Source organism: Dipodomys merriami, unplaced genomic scaffold (assembly GCF_024711535.1).
Source record: "Dipodomys merriami isolate MVZ:Mamm:240054 unplaced genomic scaffold, mDipMer1.0.p SCAF_40, whole genome shotgun sequence".
Classification (NCBI taxonomy): domain Eukaryota; kingdom Metazoa; phylum Chordata; class Mammalia; order Rodentia; family Heteromyidae; genus Dipodomys; species Dipodomys merriami.
In genome coordinates, this window is record NW_027205604.1 from 11942783 (window position 1) to 11962088 (window position 19306).

At 35.1% G+C, this 19306-nt stretch overlaps 1 protein-coding gene across 1 annotated transcript in view; it reads left to right on the forward strand.

Annotated features, from left to right (window-relative positions):
* Si (sucrase-isomaltase) overlaps window positions 1-13585 on the forward strand; it is a 99594-nt gene extending 86009 nt beyond the window's left edge. The window contains exons 42-48 of the mRNA XM_069991970.1: window positions 2188-2272; window positions 2354-2410; window positions 5893-6017; window positions 8432-8520; window positions 11705-11754; window positions 11963-12130; window positions 13468-13585. Coding sequence (XP_069848071.1) covers window positions 2188-2272; window positions 2354-2410; window positions 5893-6017; window positions 8432-8520; window positions 11705-11754; window positions 11963-12130; window positions 13468-13536 — 643 coding nt within the window. The 3' untranslated portion in view covers window positions 13537-13585. The remainder of the gene's footprint in view (window positions 1-2187; window positions 2273-2353; window positions 2411-5892; window positions 6018-8431; window positions 8521-11704; window positions 11755-11962; window positions 12131-13467) is intronic.
* The last annotated feature ends 5721 nt before the right edge of the window (window positions 13586-19306 follow it).

Genomic DNA, 19306 nt, shown 5'->3' on the forward strand with positions numbered 1-19306 from the left:
ATAGGGAAAAGTTCTGTTATTTCCCATTATTTAATTAATTGAAGTTTAGTGCATTTCACTTAATCTGCCAAATATAAATTTGTGACAAAAAAACTCCCCCCTATTCCACCTGTTCACAAAGATCTTCAGTAGTGTACCTTAGTCTGGTCTGGTCATTCTTCATAGAGATTTTTGGTGAATTTACTTCTTACCGTTCATATAGATATATGGCCATATGTAAAAGAGGCTAGTCCATATACATTATTGAGAATACTTTGGCATTCTAGTTTTAAGACAAATATTGATTCCTGTTGTAAATGTTATAAAAATCTAAACATGCAATCCAATGACACCAAGGCAGCCAAGATCTACCAGTTATTCATACAACCGGTGGCTGGAATTGTTAAATTAGCTGGACTTTAAGAATTTACTAGGGATGAAACAACAATAAAAAATGTCAACAGATTTACACAACTAACAAAATGATTTCAGAAATAATATACTGATGAGCATTTCTTTTCTTTTTTGATTACTGCACGAAAGACTTAGTTTTCTTTATTTTAGTTTTTTGTCTCAAGATATTATCAAGTTGCCTTTTTAATTTATTGGCCATAATCTTTTCCATATTTCAGATTCTATTCTATCCATTCCTTACTCTGACATTTACAAATGCATCACTTTTTTAGTGATCCCTATTAGTTCCCTGGAATGATTGGATTATTAACTTTGAACTCTATCTCTAGCCAGAAGCCCATGGGTTTTTGGTCTATTGAGACTGCGTGGGTTTTGCTCTCATGAGAAGTGGGTGGATGTGTAAATCCAACAATCTAATCAGCATTGGCCTCAGTCTCATTTACTAAAGAAAAAGGCAAAGAATAAACATATTAAAATTTAGTTTCATTTCAATTAGAGAGCAAACATGTCTGTTTAATAAAGACTATTCTCAAACTATATAATAGATTTTCATTTTAATGGTCATCGAACTAATTCAGCAATCTAGCAACATATAAAACAATGTCTTCTAACTTTAATTAGTATATATTATTGTAAAAATAAATGAGATTTCTACACATGCATCTAATGTACTTTGATCATATTTTTTTTTGGGGGGGGTGTCTTCAGCTCAAGGCTAGTGCTTTACCACTTGAGCCACAGCGCCACTTCCGGCTTTTTTCTTTTTGCGTATGTGGTGCTGAGGAATCGAACCCAGGGCCTCATGCATGCAAGGCATGCGCTCTACCACTGAGCCCCCTCCATAGCCCACTAATCATATTCTTCTATTATCTTTTCTTATTTCCCATGAGGACTTATAAAATGCTTTCAGATATTAAGTAGGATAACTTTTTTTTCTATTTTTTTTTTTGTTTTTTTGTCTCTTTTTTTTTTTTTTTGTCAGGGGTGGGGTTTGAACTCTGGGCCTAGGCACTGTCCCTGAGCTCTTCAGCTCAAGGCTAATGCTCTATCACTTAGGCCACAGTGCCACTTCTGGTCTTCTGGTGGTTAATTGGAGATGAAACTCTCACAGACTTTCCTTGCCCAGGCTAGCTTTGAACTGCAATCCATAGATCTCAGCTTCCTGAGTAGCAAGGATTACAAGTGTGAGCCATGAGCATCCGTCTAGTTTTTGAGTTTTTTTCTTCTTTTGAATTTTTTTATTGTCAAGGTGATATACAGAGTGGTTACAGTTATGTAAGTAAGGTAATAAGTACATTTCTTGTCAAACTTTTGAGGCATGTTTTCTGTGCATCCAGGCTAACATCAAACTCATGATTGTCTTGCCTAAGTCTCCCAAGTGCTTGTCTTACAGGTGTAAGCTGCTACTCCTGGCTTCAGTGATTTTTTAAAAATTTAACAAGTAAACATCTTTATTGTACATACTCAATTATTCTATGGCAGAATGTATGTTAATACTTCTAGGAATTTCAATAATATGCTAGAAAAAAGTTAGCATTCCTGAGTCTTCTTCTAGAGTAAATGTTTTGATCAGTTGTTCCTATACCCATCCTCCTGACCTGCTTTTTGTTATTTAACAGTAATGACACAGTGTTCTTTTTAGAATGTCATACTGATGCATGTTCAGTTTCAAGTGTCAAGGTTGTTTTGGTTTGAGTATGATTTAAATGAACACAAAATTTGCAAATTAAAATTAATGATATATGGGACAGATAGACTTTTTGGCTTAGTAATTATTTGTAATTACTTGTCAAGGTTCTTCCAAGAGAAGACAACCTGGGATATTTTCAAGCAGTTTCTGTGGGGTCCAGCATTTATGGTTACGCCTGTACTAGAGCCTGTAAGTTCTACCACATATTTTCCTCATAAAATGCTACTTTGGGGTTTATATGGCTTTGACCATTGTATCTTTAAATCCTAGTATGTGACATCTGTGCGTGGCTACGTTCCTGACGCTCGGTGGTTCGACTACTATACTGTAAGTTGTTAACACAGCTCTGGGGAATTCACTAAACAGAAATTGATGGGATCTATGATGTGTTTGTTTCCTTTCCACTTTAAAAAAATTAACAGCAAAACATTTCTTACTAATTACAATTGAATTATGCCAAGTGAGTGAGAAGAGTTTCTTCATTTGTCATTAAAAAGAAGATGGAAAGTTTGCAATATACTCAGAAAGGTCATTGCTCTTCATTTGCAAAATGATCATTAAAAATAGTGCAGTCTTTCAAAGTATAATGTCCATGGAAAGTCAGTGACTGCTTTGGTGACCTTACAAAATCCACAGAATTCCTTCTTATGACCTCTACAAAACAGACACTGACAAACTTTCAGAGCTTTTATGAGGACCTGAATTTGAACAGGAGCTAATGATAGCCTTTGACAGCATGGTTTCCCAAATAACTGTTTGGCTTTATTTGTATTTTTACTTCTTATTTTTACTTTTTATGTTGGTAATGGGGCTTGGATTCTCACTTGGCTTTTGGTATCTAGGGCTAGTGCTGTACCACTTCAGTCACATTACCATTGCTGGGTTTTGTTGTTGATTGCAGATAAGAGTCTGAGATTTGAAGATTCAGGCTAGCTTACAAGTGTGATCCTGAGATCTAGCCTTCTGAATAGCTAAGATTACTGATATGAGCCACCAGTAGCTGCTTTTTTAAAAAAAATTTATTTTTTATTGTGAAAATACTGTACAGAGGGGTTACAATTACATGGGCAAGATAATGAGTACATTTCTTATCAAGCATTGTAGCCTCCTCCTTTGTTTCCCCTACCCATGCCTTCCCAGCCTCCCCCCAACCCCCCACCTAATCCTCCCCTCCCCCACCAAAGTTGTAAAGTTTGTTTTCGACATGACAACTTTTACTTCTCATTGTTGCAACAGGTCCACCTGTATCCTTATTTAAACGACTTGTTTTTCCCCTTCCCCTCCACAAATTATACCAACATCAAATACAGTGAAAGCAGGGGTTATACTGTGGGGGAGGGACATACAAAGCAACAAAGAAATAATCTTATAAATGCGTTAGAAACAAATGCATGAAAGAAAAAAATTTAAATACCTATCTTAGGGTTCATTTTCCTAACATCACCTTATCTGACCTGTTCTGCTTGACTCGTACATACACTAGATATTGCAAATAAGGGAAACCATGGGTCCTGTGTTTCTTTGGGCTTGGCTTACTTCACTTAATAAAATTTTTTTCCAAGTCTTTCCATTTCCTAACAAATGGGGCAATGTCATTCTTTCTGATGGAGGCATAGAATTCCATTGTGTATATATACCACATTTTCTTGATCCATTCATCTACTGAAGGGCATCTGGGTTGGTTCCAGATCTTAGCTATGGTAAATAATGCTGCAATAAACATAGCTGTGCTGGTAGCTTTAGTGTGGTCTTGTTTGTAAACATTTGGGTAAATGACCAAAAGTGGTACTGCTGGGTCATAGGGGAGCTCTAGGTGGAGTCTTTTGAGGAACCTCCATACTAATTTCCAAAGTGGTTGAACAAGTTTACACTCCCACCAACAATGCAGTAAGGTTCCCTGCTGTCCACATCCCCTCCAGCATCTGTTGTTATTAGAGTTCTTGATTTTTGCCATTCTAACTGGGGTGAGGTGGTATCTTAATGTTGTTTTGATTTGCATTTCTTTTATGGCTAGGGAGGTTGAGCATTTCTTCATCCTTCTTTCTTCTTCAAAGAAGTTTCTCTTTAAGTCTTTCGCCCACTTATTTATTGGGCACTTGTTTTTTTGAGGATTTGTTGTTGGGGGATTTAATTTTTTGAGTTCCAAGTATATTTTAGATATGAGACCCTTATCCGTTGTATGTCTAGTGAAGATCTTCTCCCAATCCGTAGGCTTTCTATTGATCTTGCTAGCTATGTCCTTTGCCAAACAGAAGCTCTGCAACTTCATGCAATCCCATTTGTCCAACCTTTCTTTGATTTGTTGTGTTTCCGGGTCTCTATTAAGAAAATTTTGGCCTGTGCCAAGGAGACCTAGGGTTTCTCCTATTCCATCCTGTAATGTTTTCAGAGTGTCTGCTTTGACTTCGAGGTCTTTGATCCATTTGGAGTTGATTCTGGTGCAGGGTGATATATAAGGATCTAGCTTTAGTTTTCTACAAGTAGTTAACCAATTTTGCCAGCACCATTTACTGAAGAGGCTGTCTTTCTTCCATTCTATTTTTTTTTTTAGCTCCCTTATCGAAGATTAGATGGCTATAGGTCTGTAGGTTCATTTCTGGGTTTTCAATTCTATTCCATTAGTCCTGAGGTCTGTTCTTGTGCCAGTTCCAAGCTGTTTTGATTACTATGGCTTTATAGTAGAGTTTCAAATTTGGTATTGATATTCCTCCAGCAGCGTTCTTTCCGTTGAGGAGCATTTTTGCTATTCGGGGTCTTTTATTGTTCCATATGAATTTTTGGATTGCCTCTTCTATTTCCTTGAAGAATGAGGTTGGAGTTTTGATAGGTATTGCATTGAATTTGTAGATAGACTTGGGAAGTATTGCCATTTTCACGATGTTGATCTTTCCAATCCAGGAGCATGGGAGTTTTTCCCATTTTCTAAGTTCTGTTTGATTTCCTTTTTCAAGTTTTTAAAGTTTTCATCATAGAGGTCCTTCACTTCTTTGGTTAATTCCTAGGTATTTTATTTTTTGTGGGGCTATTACAAATGGAGTTGCTTTCCTAATTTTAGCCACACTTTTCTCATTGTTGGCATACAGAAAAGCCATTGATTTTGGACGGTTAATTTTATACCCTGTAACTTTGTCAAAGTTTTGAATCAGCTTGAGTAATTTGGGAGTGGAGTCTATGGGATTCTTTAAATACAAGATCATGTCATCTGCAAAGAGGGAGAGTTTTATTTCTTCTTTCCCTATTTGGATCCTATTTGGATGTTTGCATCTTGTCTTATTGCTGTAGCTAGGCATTCTAATACTAGATTGAAGAGAAGTGGTGAGAGTGGACATCATTGTCTTGTTCCTGAGTTAAGAGGAAATGGCTTTAGTTTTTCACCATTAAATATAATGCTCGCTGTAGGTTTGTCATATACAGCCTTTATTGTATTGAGGAATGTTCCATGGATTTGGACATATAGCATTTGATTTATAATTGTTCTCAATAAGGATACAAGTTGACCCATTATAACAATGAGATGTGTAAGACACTATGTTCAAAACGAACTTTACAACTTTCGGGGTTGGGGAGGGGGAAGGGAGGATTTGGGGAGGTGTGGGGGAAGAGATAGTAGGGGAAAAACAAAAGAGGGGGTGGTATCAATGCTCAATAGGAACTGTAATCATTGACTTACTCATGTAACTATAACCCCTCTGAACAGTATCTTCACAATAAAAAAAATAAATTAAAAAAGTTCCCCCTCAAATACCAATATTGTGAATGATTCTATTTCTTCTTTCTCTTGTTTTTCTAACCATTCCATTCATTTCCAGGGCGAAGAGATAAATATCAGAGGTGGATACCATACTTTTCCAGCTCCTTTTGATATGATAAATCTACATGTGCGAGGTGGCTACATCCTGCCATGCCAAGAGCCAGCTCAGAACACATTTCACAGGTGAGCAACACTCTTTCCAGGGCTCTGATTCAACTTTGCAATGTAGAGTGCAGAGATGACAGAATGAAGGAGGCCTTTAATATTTTCATGACTTTCAAGCTAGTTAACAGGGTCTGAGTATTTACTTGACTCTCAAGCAACTTATTCTGTCACACAATCACCTGTGTGGGAGCAGATGAATAGAACAACCTCCTAGGCAGCACAGCAAGCACAAGAGCATCAGTATTAGTGGCAGTCCGCTGAAGGAGAAGAACATCAGTGTTGGTGGCAGTCCCCTGGAAGGACCTCAGGGCACCCAGGCAGGTGCTGTACTGCGCATGTAGCAGGTTTGTGGCCCAACTGAGGAGCCCCACATGTGAGGGAACCAGATAGTTTATAATAAACTGTAAACAAACCACCTGGGGAAGAGACTTTATTATACCGGAGAACAAAAAATAAGCCAACAGTGATATATTTGTAAAAATCCAATCTTTTCCTCCAGTACTCTTTAATTTTTTTTTAAGCCTCAAAAAAAAAGTTCTGGAAAATAACTTCAGCACCTCCGTAGGTGGGAATATGTGGCAATTCAAGAGATCCTGAGGAAATTGGCTTCCGATGAAATTTCCTTTTGTAAAGGAAGACAGCTTCCCGGAGTGAAATACAAATTCAGACTTGAGGGCCTATGTAATAACGCTGAGAAGAATTGACAAGCTAATATTGTGTCTTCTCAGTGGCGCACTTGGCTTGGTGATCTGTTTTTTAGTCCTCCCTCTGATATGTGGAATAAATTGTTGCTTTATTTTTTATAAGACATTTAAAATAGAATAGCTTCACATTTCAGCAGCAGGAGAGAAAGGCTGAGTTTTCTATGGAACGCCCATTGTCACAGCTGAAAATGTCTGACAACTGATGAGCCAGCACAAACTTACCTCAGAAGCCCAAGTTCAGCATTCACAAGTGTCCACTCATGTTGTCTTACATGTTTTAGGTTTAGATAATGATGATGACCTGTAAGATCTATTATAACCTCCTACAGGACAGTTTTCCTCTCCTTCTCCCTCTCCCCACCCTTCTCTGTCTGTCTGTGTTTGTGTGTGTGAAGGGAGAAATTGACATATGCAGCATTGGTTGTGGATATAGCTAGCTAGCTTGCTATAGCTATTTATAGCTGTCTCTAGATCTATGTAGATCTAGATCTATTTAAAGATCTATAGATAGATATAGATTTATCGATATCTAGATATCTATAGAGATAGGTCTCTCTATAGATATATAGATATCTATCTAGATTTAGAAATTGATAGATATAGACATATACATATAGATATACATGAAGCTGTACATATAGATATGTATATATAACCACATTATATATATATATATATATATATATAACAATACAAATTGTGAAAATTTTTCATCTAAAAATGTAGTTAGTGTTGGAAAATTGTGGATTAAACCAGTTTTTTTATGAGTCTCTCTTGATACAATGATAGAATTCTCTTTACCCAGTGGATATTAACAAATATATACAGTCATGGTGACAGGTTAATATCTTGTTTTTGAAGAAACTTGTAGTTTCTGATTCTGGATACTTTCAAACATCCATGACAACCAGTCCTTTACCATTTGTGATTGGAGAAGGCAGAGAGTAAAACGTTGTTGGTTTGAGAAATTCTTCTTTGGGAATTTGAGGCTGTCACACCAAACTGCCCTAATATACATGCCATAATATAAATGCCATAAGTTGTCATAATATAAATACCATGATATAAATTGCCATAATATAAATGCCATGATAAAAGTTGTCATAATATAAATGCCATGATATAATTGTCATAAGATAAATGCCATGATATATGTTCTCATAATATAAATGTCATGATATAAGTTGTAATACTATAAATGAGGACACTTCAACACTCTTCAATTTTAAAAGACATTCATGGTACTATGTATGAAAAATTATGAATTTTAGCTGGGCACAAGTGGCTCACACCTCTGATCTTAGCCACTCAGGAGGCTGAGATCTGTGGATTGAAGTTCAAGCCAACTGGGGCAGGAAAGTCCATGACAATCTTATATCCAATAAACCACTCAGAAAAAGCTGGAAGTGGATCTTTGGCTCAAATGGTAGAGTGTTAGCTTTGACCACAAAGAGAATCAGGTACAGCACCCAAGCCCTGAGTTTAAGACTGGAAAAAAATTTAAAAAAAAAAAAAAAGAAAGAAACAGAGGAGGAAGAAATTGATTTTTACGGATTTAGGTGTTACCAATTCATTTAAGAAAAGATGTATGTCTTTATTTTTGTGTAAATATTTGTGTTCTAATTAATTGGTATTTATATTTGTATGACATTGGATTCATGCACAGATGTCATATGCAAAAATACCATTCCACAAATGTACAGGAAATTATCTATTTCTTTCTTATAGTCGAAAAAACTACATGAAGCTCATCGTGGCAGCAGATGACAATCAAATGGCAGGAGGTTCTCTGTTTTGGGATGATGGCGACACTATCAGTGAGTGCCCGAACTAGCAGATAAATCTAATCATTCCTTCAAACTGTTTACATTAGCTGGTAGTATACACTAGAGTCTGAGCAGAAAGCTAAAAGATCCTAGTTATTAATTGTTTCAAGTTACACAATGATTCCAATATTTTAAAACTCCCATCTCATTTTTAAATACACTAATTAATAACTTAAGAGTTTCCTGGCAAGGGTCACCCACAGCAGAATAGAACACATTCAGCTGTATCAGCTCAAAATGCTTAGCAAGGTGCATTCAATGCTAAAGACAAGCAAAAACTACATGCCCCAGTTGTCCCTTGAGCAAAGAAAGTACAAAACCAAAAGACCTGATTTTGAGTTAGGCCTCTGTACGTTGTGGATATTGGTTTCACTTCTTTGTTTGCTTTATTAAAAATATTCAGCACTAAGATATATCATTACACATGCATCTAAGCTTGTTTCAATTATGCCTGTACCTGTACAGCTAAACTTTGAGCTGTGCAGCTGTTGCTGCCTGTCTTTTGGTATCATGGCGAGTTAAAAGTTTGCTGACCACTAGTATTAATACTCTAGTCAGTAGAACTGTCACCTTTTTTTGAGGGGGATGTGGCATTCCTGGGACTTGAACTTAGGGTGGTTGACCTGTCCCTGAGCTTTTGTGCTATAGTGATTTACAACTTGAACCAAGCTCCACTTCTGACATTTTGGTGGTTCATTGGAGATGAAGCTCATGGACTTTTCTGCCCAGGCTGACTTCAAACAACAATCCTTAAATCTCAGCCTCTTGATCGGCGAATACATGTACAAGCCACCAGTGCCCAGCTTACACAAAACTTTTTAATATGAACTAACATCCGTAAGAAATTGAAGATCTTAGGGCTGGGAAGGTGGCTCAGTGGTAGAGTGCTTGCCTTGCATGCATGAGGCCCTGGGTTCGATTCCTCAGCACCACATAAGCAAAAAGAAAAAAAGCCAGAAGTGGCGCTGTGGCTCAAGTGGTAGAGCGCTAGCCTTGAGCTGAAGAGCTGAGGGACAGTGCTCAGTCCCAGAGTTCAGATGCCACAACCGGACCAACCCCCCCCCCCCAAAAAAAAAAAAGAAAGAAATTGAAGATCTCTTGGAATAGTTTTCTGAAATATACATTATATATAGTACATATAGTAAATTATATATATATATATAATAGTGGATTATACTTACTCTATATTGTAGTATGTAGAGTATATCTAATTATAGAGTAGATTATATATAATATATAATAGATTTTTCTTGCAGCAACATGTGTATGTATCTTTTTTTTTCATATTGATTCTATTTACTGACATGAGTGGAATCAGCCCAATATCTAGTCTAATGAGGTTTTGTCTTCTTTCTTGCTTTTCAGTGTTTGTTACTGTGTGTAAATAAAATATTTCCTAGGAATGTACAATGTGTGTGTGTGTGTGTGTGTGTGTGTGTGTGTGTATCTTCAGGTCAAATTAAATGTTCTGCCACCATAAGAAATAAGTCTAAGTAAATATATTATGGTTGATAAAATAATCTTATGCTAATGAGAAGCATCTAATTGAGGGAAAAATAAATCTTTCTCCTAAAGTTTTCATGTAGTAAGTGTGGAAATCAACCTTCTTCCTCAGGCCCTGGATGGTCATTAACACAATAATGGAATTCTTCACAGTTTCCAGTATTTCTTTTTCATTTGCTCCACAATTTCCCAGGAATGTAAAACTTGAGAGATTCACATTTTGCATGATTCACATGATTCACATGATTCACATTTTTGGAATGATTGAATATCATAATGTAACAATATTTTTGGATTATTACTAACCATTAAAATAATTAGCAATAATTTTGAGATATTGAATATCATAATTTAACCTACTTAATGCTTTATAATGTATAGGTAGGGAGTTTTTCTTTCAGAAATATTTTTTTCCTCATTAAAAAAATATCAGGCTACATGCAGACTGTATGGCCTTTATCTGATTCAGTTCCCAGGGCTGAGTCTGGAAAGTAATAGTAAAGTCATATATTTATTTATGATCTCCTCATGAAAACATACATTTGTTCTGGGCAATTACAATGATTTCTTTTGGTTATATTTCAAAGTGTCAGTATATTTAATATAATTAAGTATAAGGATTTCAAATAATGCTCTGGGAATTTCTTGACTGGATATAAACCTTAATACAATACAAATAGTTTTCTGTGGTTACTGTGTTGGCTTTCTCCTACTGCAATCAGCTGCTAACCATCCACCTGTTTTAAACAAACACATTTCAAATCTGTTGTAGACTATTATTTTCCTTCTCAAAAATATCAAAGGTACACACAAATGAAGTTATCTTAAAACTTTGGCTCTTGTAGCTTCATAAAGTTATAACCACATAAAATGTCAACCTGTGCTATTTATCCTAAAGAAACAATTTAATATATGCCATTCACAAAGGTCATATGCATTCTTGTTCTCTTATGTAAGCAAAATACCCACATTTTCCTAATAATCTATCCCTATTTTTTAACCTAGTTCTGTGCTTAAAACGACTAAATTAGGCTACTATTTTATATTTACATGTTAAGACTAAAATATGTATGGCACATTAATACTTACATATCTTATTATTTGTTTACACTTTACTCTGCAGGAAACTTGGCAGAGTATCAGTGTTATTACCAAACATTTCACAGCAAAATATTTTTCAGTAATTAATGAGTACAGTGCTATATTTATAGGTCAAAGAGGAGTTAAAATACATTGGCTTTTCCATGTTGTTTTCATGTTTTATTCATGTACTTAACTACTATTCTTTCTCCATCCACTATGATATTTGTATATGAATGTTAGAAATCAGCAAAACCTGGGATTGTTTACAGACCTTATGAGTAATTAGATATTGACTTTTGACCTTTTATTTAAATCTTTTGAAGCTTTTCTCTTTTGAACACTGAGTAATATTAAATCATGGTATAGCTTTGATAAAGTACTTGAAATCTGTCAAATATTTAATTAATGTCACCTATAGAATTATTATGTCAACAATGAGCTTTAGGGAGATTGAGACATAGATGACTTTTTATCATTTTTATTTTAATCAGAAATGCATCAAGAAAATTTTCCTTGGAAACTAAAGTCATTTACACTAATATTATTGTTCTTTGAAAATAAAAATCCATTTCTTTTTATCTTTCTACAGATACCTATGAAAGAGACATGTATTTACTGGTGGAATTTAATTTAAACAAGGTATCTCAGATTACTTATAAACAATTCTGTTAAAGTATGTGTAAATTTTTATTCAATATTTATTATGGAACATACTTAATTCAAGTGCATGGTTTCCTGGACTATGTAATAGATGATATTTAGCAGATAAAGTTTTCCAAAACAATTAATTTTTGTTCTGCAGATGAAACAGTTTTTTAAATTATTTATTTTTTCTTCACCTTTGTAGACCACTTTAACAACCACCATATTGAAAAATGGTTACAGAAACAGAGATGAAACTAGGCTTGGAAATATCGAAGTGTGGGGAGAAGGGAGCCCTGCTATCCAAGAAGTTTCTTTGAGACACAATGACAATATTGAGACCCTTCCCTTTCGTCATAGTGCAGCATCCAAGGTAAGTGATGGACATTGTTAAAAGGACACCGTTCAACACACCCATGTCCACTTCTCAAGCATGTTAGATAAATTTTAAGACTCACTTTTAACACCTGTATTAATAGTAAATGTGTCAATTTGGGTCAGATTTGCTGTGTCCACAGTGAAAATCTGATCCCATAAAACTCTTAGGAGAGCATGATGTGTAATAGGCATTAAAATGTGGATACTTTTTGTTTCCTCTACTTTACATAGTTGATCATTAAATACAGACTTTCTGAGCTAAGGCACAGAGTGTGCTAAAGAAAAATTAGTAATTATGTGTGATCTTACTAAATCATAAAATTAGTAGAGATGACTGCCTACAGCTACAGCTACTTTATTATCTTCATTATTATGCCTTATATGGTCAATTGGAATTATTTCCAATGAAAGAAATGTATAGGCAATATTAAAATAGTTTGAGCTTCTGTATGAAGATGGCATAACAAACACACTGAACTTGTTAATAGGGGAAAGAGAAATGGGGGAAGAGAAAGCAATAGAAGACAGTTTAACAAAATTATAATATATGCATGTGTGAAATACCATATTGAAAACATTTTGAGAATTAAATATAGGAAATAAAATGAAATAAAAATTTTTAAAAAACACAATGAATGACACTAAAAGCAGGCTGAGTTGTTGGGAGGGATACCAGCTTAGTGGGAGAGCCAATAGAGAAGTTGTAAAGAGTGGATGGTCAGTCATGTATGTGGTCAATTGTGGTCAATCGATGATTACTTGGTAATCATGTATGACAAGAGAACAACAAAACCTATTGACACAGTTTTAAGAACGGAACTTAGCAAATAAGGAAAAGATATGGAGATAGAGTTGATTTAGATTGTGGTATATTTTATGTTTGAACTATCACACTAAGTCTCCTTAAGATAACTAATACATGCCAATACAATAAAATCTCTGTAAACTACAGTTAACATGTGCAAAGTGCAATCATTGGCAATCAAATAAGCTTCTAAAAGCCCCTTGGATCAAAGTAAAGGAAGATATATTTTATAATTCATATTTTGGATTGAACAATTGGAAAAATGTGAAGGAGAGAAGTAGAGAGGATGTTATAGGACAACTCTACTTCATGTTTACAAATTATGTGGAAATAATAATGTCATTGATATTGACAATTGGTTAATAATCTTGGGTTTTCCATGTCATTTAACATCCATTCTACTTTTGAATAAAAAGCTATCAAATAAAGAAATATCTAGATTACATAATTTGTGAAATAGAAATCATCTTTGGTTAAAAAAGTGTGGTTATGGTTATATAATTAATTGTGATTTTATTCTTTTTTAGATATTAGATATTAACCTAAGAAATCATAATGTTACTCTGGATGAACCAATACAAATCATTTGGTCATGAAACTCACTTTTGGTTGGATTTCTTGAGGAGAAATGAAAACTGGATCTGAATTATGTTTCCCTTGCCATTGTCTTCAAATATTCTCTAAAGCTTTCATAGTAATTAGCTAAAATTATAGAACTAAGTACATCACTAGTACTTTGATTTTATTATAATAATATGGCCAAGTTTCAACTGTTAAATATATTGAGATCTGAATAATGACATTTATATTATAATAGCAGTTAGTATCTAAACAAATATGTAACTAGAATGTAATTAAAATGTGTTATTTAAATTAAGTGAAATTCCATGTAATTGTAAATTATACATGGGATTTTCTTCAGTATTTTGTAGATTTAACTTATGTAACAACTTATACAAGATTTAATTATTTTTTACTGTGTACATTTAATTAGGAAGCAGAAAATAAACTGTGTATGTTGTAAATCATTCTCTTTTTGCTTTCCTTTTGTTTTTCTAAAGGAATTTCTCTCCTTAGGTTTGTGCTTCATTAACAAATTATTGTAACTTGGTTGCTTTAACAAGAAACAATTTTTCACAGATCATGAGGCTCGGAAGCTGAAGATGGAATCACCTAGAGATTTAGAAACTGGTGATTCTGTCATTCATATCTGTGATAGTGGAGACAGTGTATTATATCCTTAATCTACCCTCATATGGAAAGCAGTGAAAGAGAGAGAGAGAGAGAGAGAGAGAGAGAGAGAGAGAGAGAGAGAGAGAGAGAGAGAGAGACAGAGAGACAGAGAGACAGAGAGACAGAGAGACAGAGAGACAGAGAGACAGACAGAGAGAGAGAGAGAGAGAGAGAGAGAGAGAGAGAGAGAGAGAGAGGAGGGAGAGGGAGAAGAGAGAGAGAGAATAGGAGAGAGAGCAAGTTCTACTTCTTTTCTCTTCTATGATGGATGCTAATATCAAAACAAATTCTATCTTTCCTCTAATACAAAGGGCATTATCCTGATTTGGGGTTGCAAACTCTTGACATAATCCCCTCCCTTAAGGGCTCATCTCCAACAGATATTATATAGGTTATTATTGTTTGCAAAAAAAATCTATTTTGGGGGAACAGAATCATATGTAGCAGAAATCCACTTTTTAAAAAATTTCATGGTTTCATTTCATATAGGGGAGAAAACAATACTAATATATAATTATATTCTTAGTTGAAGGAATCATTCTTTCTATTTGTTCCATGTGAAGAACTCTATCCTGGCCTTGAATAGTTTTTATTGGTATTTTTAGCTATTAAGTTATTACTACTTACTTAGTCTGCTATTTATCCATGACTTGACATGGTATTTTTCTTTTAGAAAAGTAGACTACTGTAACAATGGAATATTTAGGACAATTCATAACTCAGAGTACAAGGATCAATGAAAATAATAATAGTAATTTATTTCACCCTTCAGAGTGTCTCCCAACACACCAAAAAGCACTAAACATACTTGTTATTGAAAGAGAAAATAGTGATTGAGTATAATCAGCTTGGAGTTGATATGGCTCAAAGAGCCAAGGCACAATATATTTCTGTTATAGAAAACCACTTTTCCCAAACACTGGCACTGCCAGGTCTCCCTGTGAGCGCAATAGAACAGGAAAGAAGCAAGGGAATCCTTAGTGATGTCAGAGGATAGGAAGTAAGAGGCAGTTCAACTACTCTTTGGGCTGACAGAAATATCCGATATTTATTTATTTATTTAAATAAAAAACTTTCAGCTTTAACCGATTCCAATCCTTGATCCCTTCCCTAATTCACATAACACAATTCCAGTTTTTATAATCACCCTTGGAGCATGTCAGTGAGAGACATTTTATGTATTCACGGAAATTGGGTTATTCGTCCTCATAGTACACTCAATTTTGTTGTGTCTGAGCTACAGGCATCAAGTCTGACTGCCGGAGGAAAGAAATGACATGTTAACTGTCACATGAGGACTGCTAATTCAATGCCCTTTTTGCGACCTAAGCCACTTTGTAAATACTAGAAAGTTTATTGCCCATAAATAGTCAAAAGGTGTTATTTCATAATACAGAACTAAGTATTGTCATGCATCAATGCAGCAACTTTATTTGATTTCCAATATTGTATCTAGGTAGTGAAGATTTCTAGGTATACTAACAGGAAACATTAGATAGGTTGTGCTTATGTAGCTGTCCATGTGAAATGAGATTCTGTTTCTTTCGCCTGCTTTGCTTTCTGCCATGAGCTACCACTTCCTCCCACAACCATGGTATTCTGCCTTAACTCAGGCCCAGAATGAACACACCCAAGAACTAACACATCAGAAGGCTAGGGCTACCATGATTCCTGCTGTAAGTTGTTTTTGTTTTTTTCTTTTTTTTTAAATGACAGATATATTTTCTCTAATGAGGAAAAGTCTGACTGATACAGATGCATACCAACCTTTGTCTGAGAGGAAACAAAGCTTAAGTATTTAATATACTTTGAGAATCTTCATGCAAGACATAAAGGTCAATGAAGGTCATCCTGTATTAGGGTGTTTTTGTTGTTGCTGTTGTTTTTGTATTGATTTATAATGAACTAAATCAAACTCAGCAAGTTAAAACATCGCTCAGTTTCCAATAATCAAGAAGTTGGTAGAGGTACCAAGACTCTGGCTGTGAATAAATAATCAGCTAGGCTGATGCTCCAATCTTGTGTATGGACTGTGAGAATAATTCTACATCCAGGCTCTCAGATACTCTGCTCTCAGAATTCAGTGTATTCTTTTGCTAATTCATCTGTAGGACTGAGGACTCAGGTTCTGTCAGCTAGATGCTGTCCTCTGCTCCTTGCTGCTGCTTTCCTGCACTACAGTCTGTTGACAGTGAGTTCTTCTTCTTACTTCTTCCTTACCAATGCCACTTTCATATTCAAGACAGCAAGAGTCACCTCTAGAGTGGGACTTCTGGCAGGAAATCTATGACAGTCACATACCAGCACCTATTATCAGAAAGACCCAGTCCTAGGCATTGTCCAAACTAAAGGACAGGAAATAACTAAGAGATGTGAATCTCAGCAGGTGAAGATCATGAGATCCACATCTCCAAATGTGTCTATGTTCACTTGCATCTTAACTGTGGGTTGACACATGGATGCAGTCTATTACCAACAGATATTCTTATTTTCTTCTTATTTTTTAGCCAGGCAGACTCTTTGATATAGTGAGTATAAAGTGACATTCTGTGGCATCAGAACTCTTGTTATTGAATTCATACTGAGCCAATGCTTGAATCTAATAGGGTTGTGGGCTGCATGAAGTACTAAACTTCTTCATGGTATGGACCCACTTTTCAAATGTTATTTTTTAAATTTTATTTTATTATAAAGATGCAGAGGGGTTACAGTTACGTGAGCAAGGCAACGAGTGCATTTCTTGTTGAGCATTGCTACCCCTTCCCTTGTTGTTCTCCCACTATTCCTTCCCTCTCCCACCCGCTACTCCTCCCCAACCTCCCCCAAGTTGTAAAGTTCATTTCCAGTATATTGTTTTGTGGGTATCATTGTTGCAATGGGTCATCCTGTGTCCTTGTTTCAACAGTTTGTTATTCCCCTTCCCCTCCTCAAATTAGACAAATATATATTCAAAATGTAGGGTACCAAAATCAAGTACAATAACAACAGGGGATATACCATAGGGGGAAGAACATACAAAGGAAACAAAAAATAAACCCACATAGTACACTTAAAATAAAAACAACAAAGAAAGACCTCTTGTGTCCATATATACATAGCTTTTGACCTTTTCTGTTCATCTGATCAAACTATCCTAGATGTATACTAATTATTGCAAATGAGGGACACCATGGGACCTATATTTCTTTGGCATATTTCACTTAATATGATTTTTTCCAAGTCTTTCCATTTCCTAACAAATGGGATGGAGTCATTCTTTCTGATGGAAGCATAGAATTCCATTCATCTTCTGAGGGGCATCTGGGTTGGTTCCATATCTTAGCTTGGTAAATAATGCTATAATAAACATGGTTGTGCTGGTTGCTTTAGTACAGCCTTGTTTGTGGTCATTCTAACTGGAGTGAGGTGGAATCTCAATGTTGTTTTGATTTGCCTTTCTTTTATGGCCAGAGAAATTGAGCATTTCTTCATGTGTCTATTGGACATCAAGTGTTATTTTAACTTTCAGCATTGATAGTGGGTATATATTATCATCATCCTTGTGATTTAAATGAGGAAAACAACTGAACATTATTATCTGTCTTTGTATGTTCAGTTATTTAATGGATTCATCTATTAATCAGTCTAGTTGACTGGTATTTACATCTCAAATTTAAATGCAATTACTTAACTATTTATAAACGTATAAGTTATAATAAGTACTAAAGTCCAAGGGTATAAAGGGTATGAACATGCTGTATACTCACATACATTGCTAACCCCTTAAAGAAATTTATTTTATGTCAGTACAGGGGCCTTCACTCATGGTCTTGTACTTCTTGCTGGCTTTTTCGCTCACATGTGAGGCTTTGCCATTTGAACAATGACTTCATTCTGGCTTTTTCCTTAGTTAACTGGAGATAGACACTTACAGACTTTTCTGTCCCAGATAACATCAAACCATATTCCTTATATCACAGCCTCTTGAGCAGCTAGGCTTACATGTGTGAGCCACCAACATCTAACAGAATTTTCCTAATTCTGTTCTAATATTCTTGAAAAGATGTCTTGCAAACCTAAGGTACTCTTGAATATATACCAGATGCTGACTTTTCTTCTATTGAAAAGTGACTATTATTGATGAAGAGCATTCTTATTTTCTGTCCTGTTACAAATGCATACTTTTTATTTAAACATTACATTTATTTTTATTTTCTTAGGGTTAGAAGTGTGATTGCATTAAAATTTAAGAACACAGTCAGGGGGGAGTGTAGTTGTGGAGATGGGAAGGAAGGGATGGTAGGGGAAAAACAAAGGAGGAGGCAGCAATGCTTGATAGGAAAGGTACTCATTACCTTGCTCATGTAACTGTAATCCCTCTATACAGTATTTTCACAATAAAAATGTATTAAAAATTTAAGAACACAACACTTTAACTTCTAGAAAATAGACGGATAATACAAGACTAAATGAATACATAAATATTTTACTGTATTTAAATATTCACTGAAATTATGTACAAATTACAACAGGACTATAAAATCCAAGAACTCTAATCTCATATTTTCTTGAGCACTTTTAGCTATTGTTTGGGATTGAAAAGGGAGTTGTTAAGTTGTTTGGTATTATATTTTGATGGTTAGAAATAAATTTCAAAATAAAACTTCCTGTTGTGATGCTTTATTTCCTGTGTGTTTTGTATGGTCCTTTTTGTACTGTGGCTATTCTGAAACCTGAAGTATGCATAAAAACACATGAATGGTGATTTTCTAATGCTAGCTTGTACTACACACTGTAGAACCCCATAGAGTTTTCTATAATTATATTTTGAGGCGCATATCTATGAAAAGAAATGTTATATGTGCTCAGATCACTTCTAAAGAGTAAGTCTAACACATACTTTCCCGAATAAAAGCTGCCAACAGTCTACATTATTCAGTGAATTTGACCACCAAGGGAAATAATGAAGTTATTTGATTTCTCTGACGCCTGATTATTTCCAGGGTTGCAATGAATGGTGCACCTTATGAGCAAGTGAAGTGGGTAGGAATATGGTGAGCAATTTAGAACTATTCCAACTCTCCTGAGCACTTGATTTGGAGTATTTCCAAGCTGGATTGGGTAAACCCTTCCTTGGCAAGCAATTTTGATTCA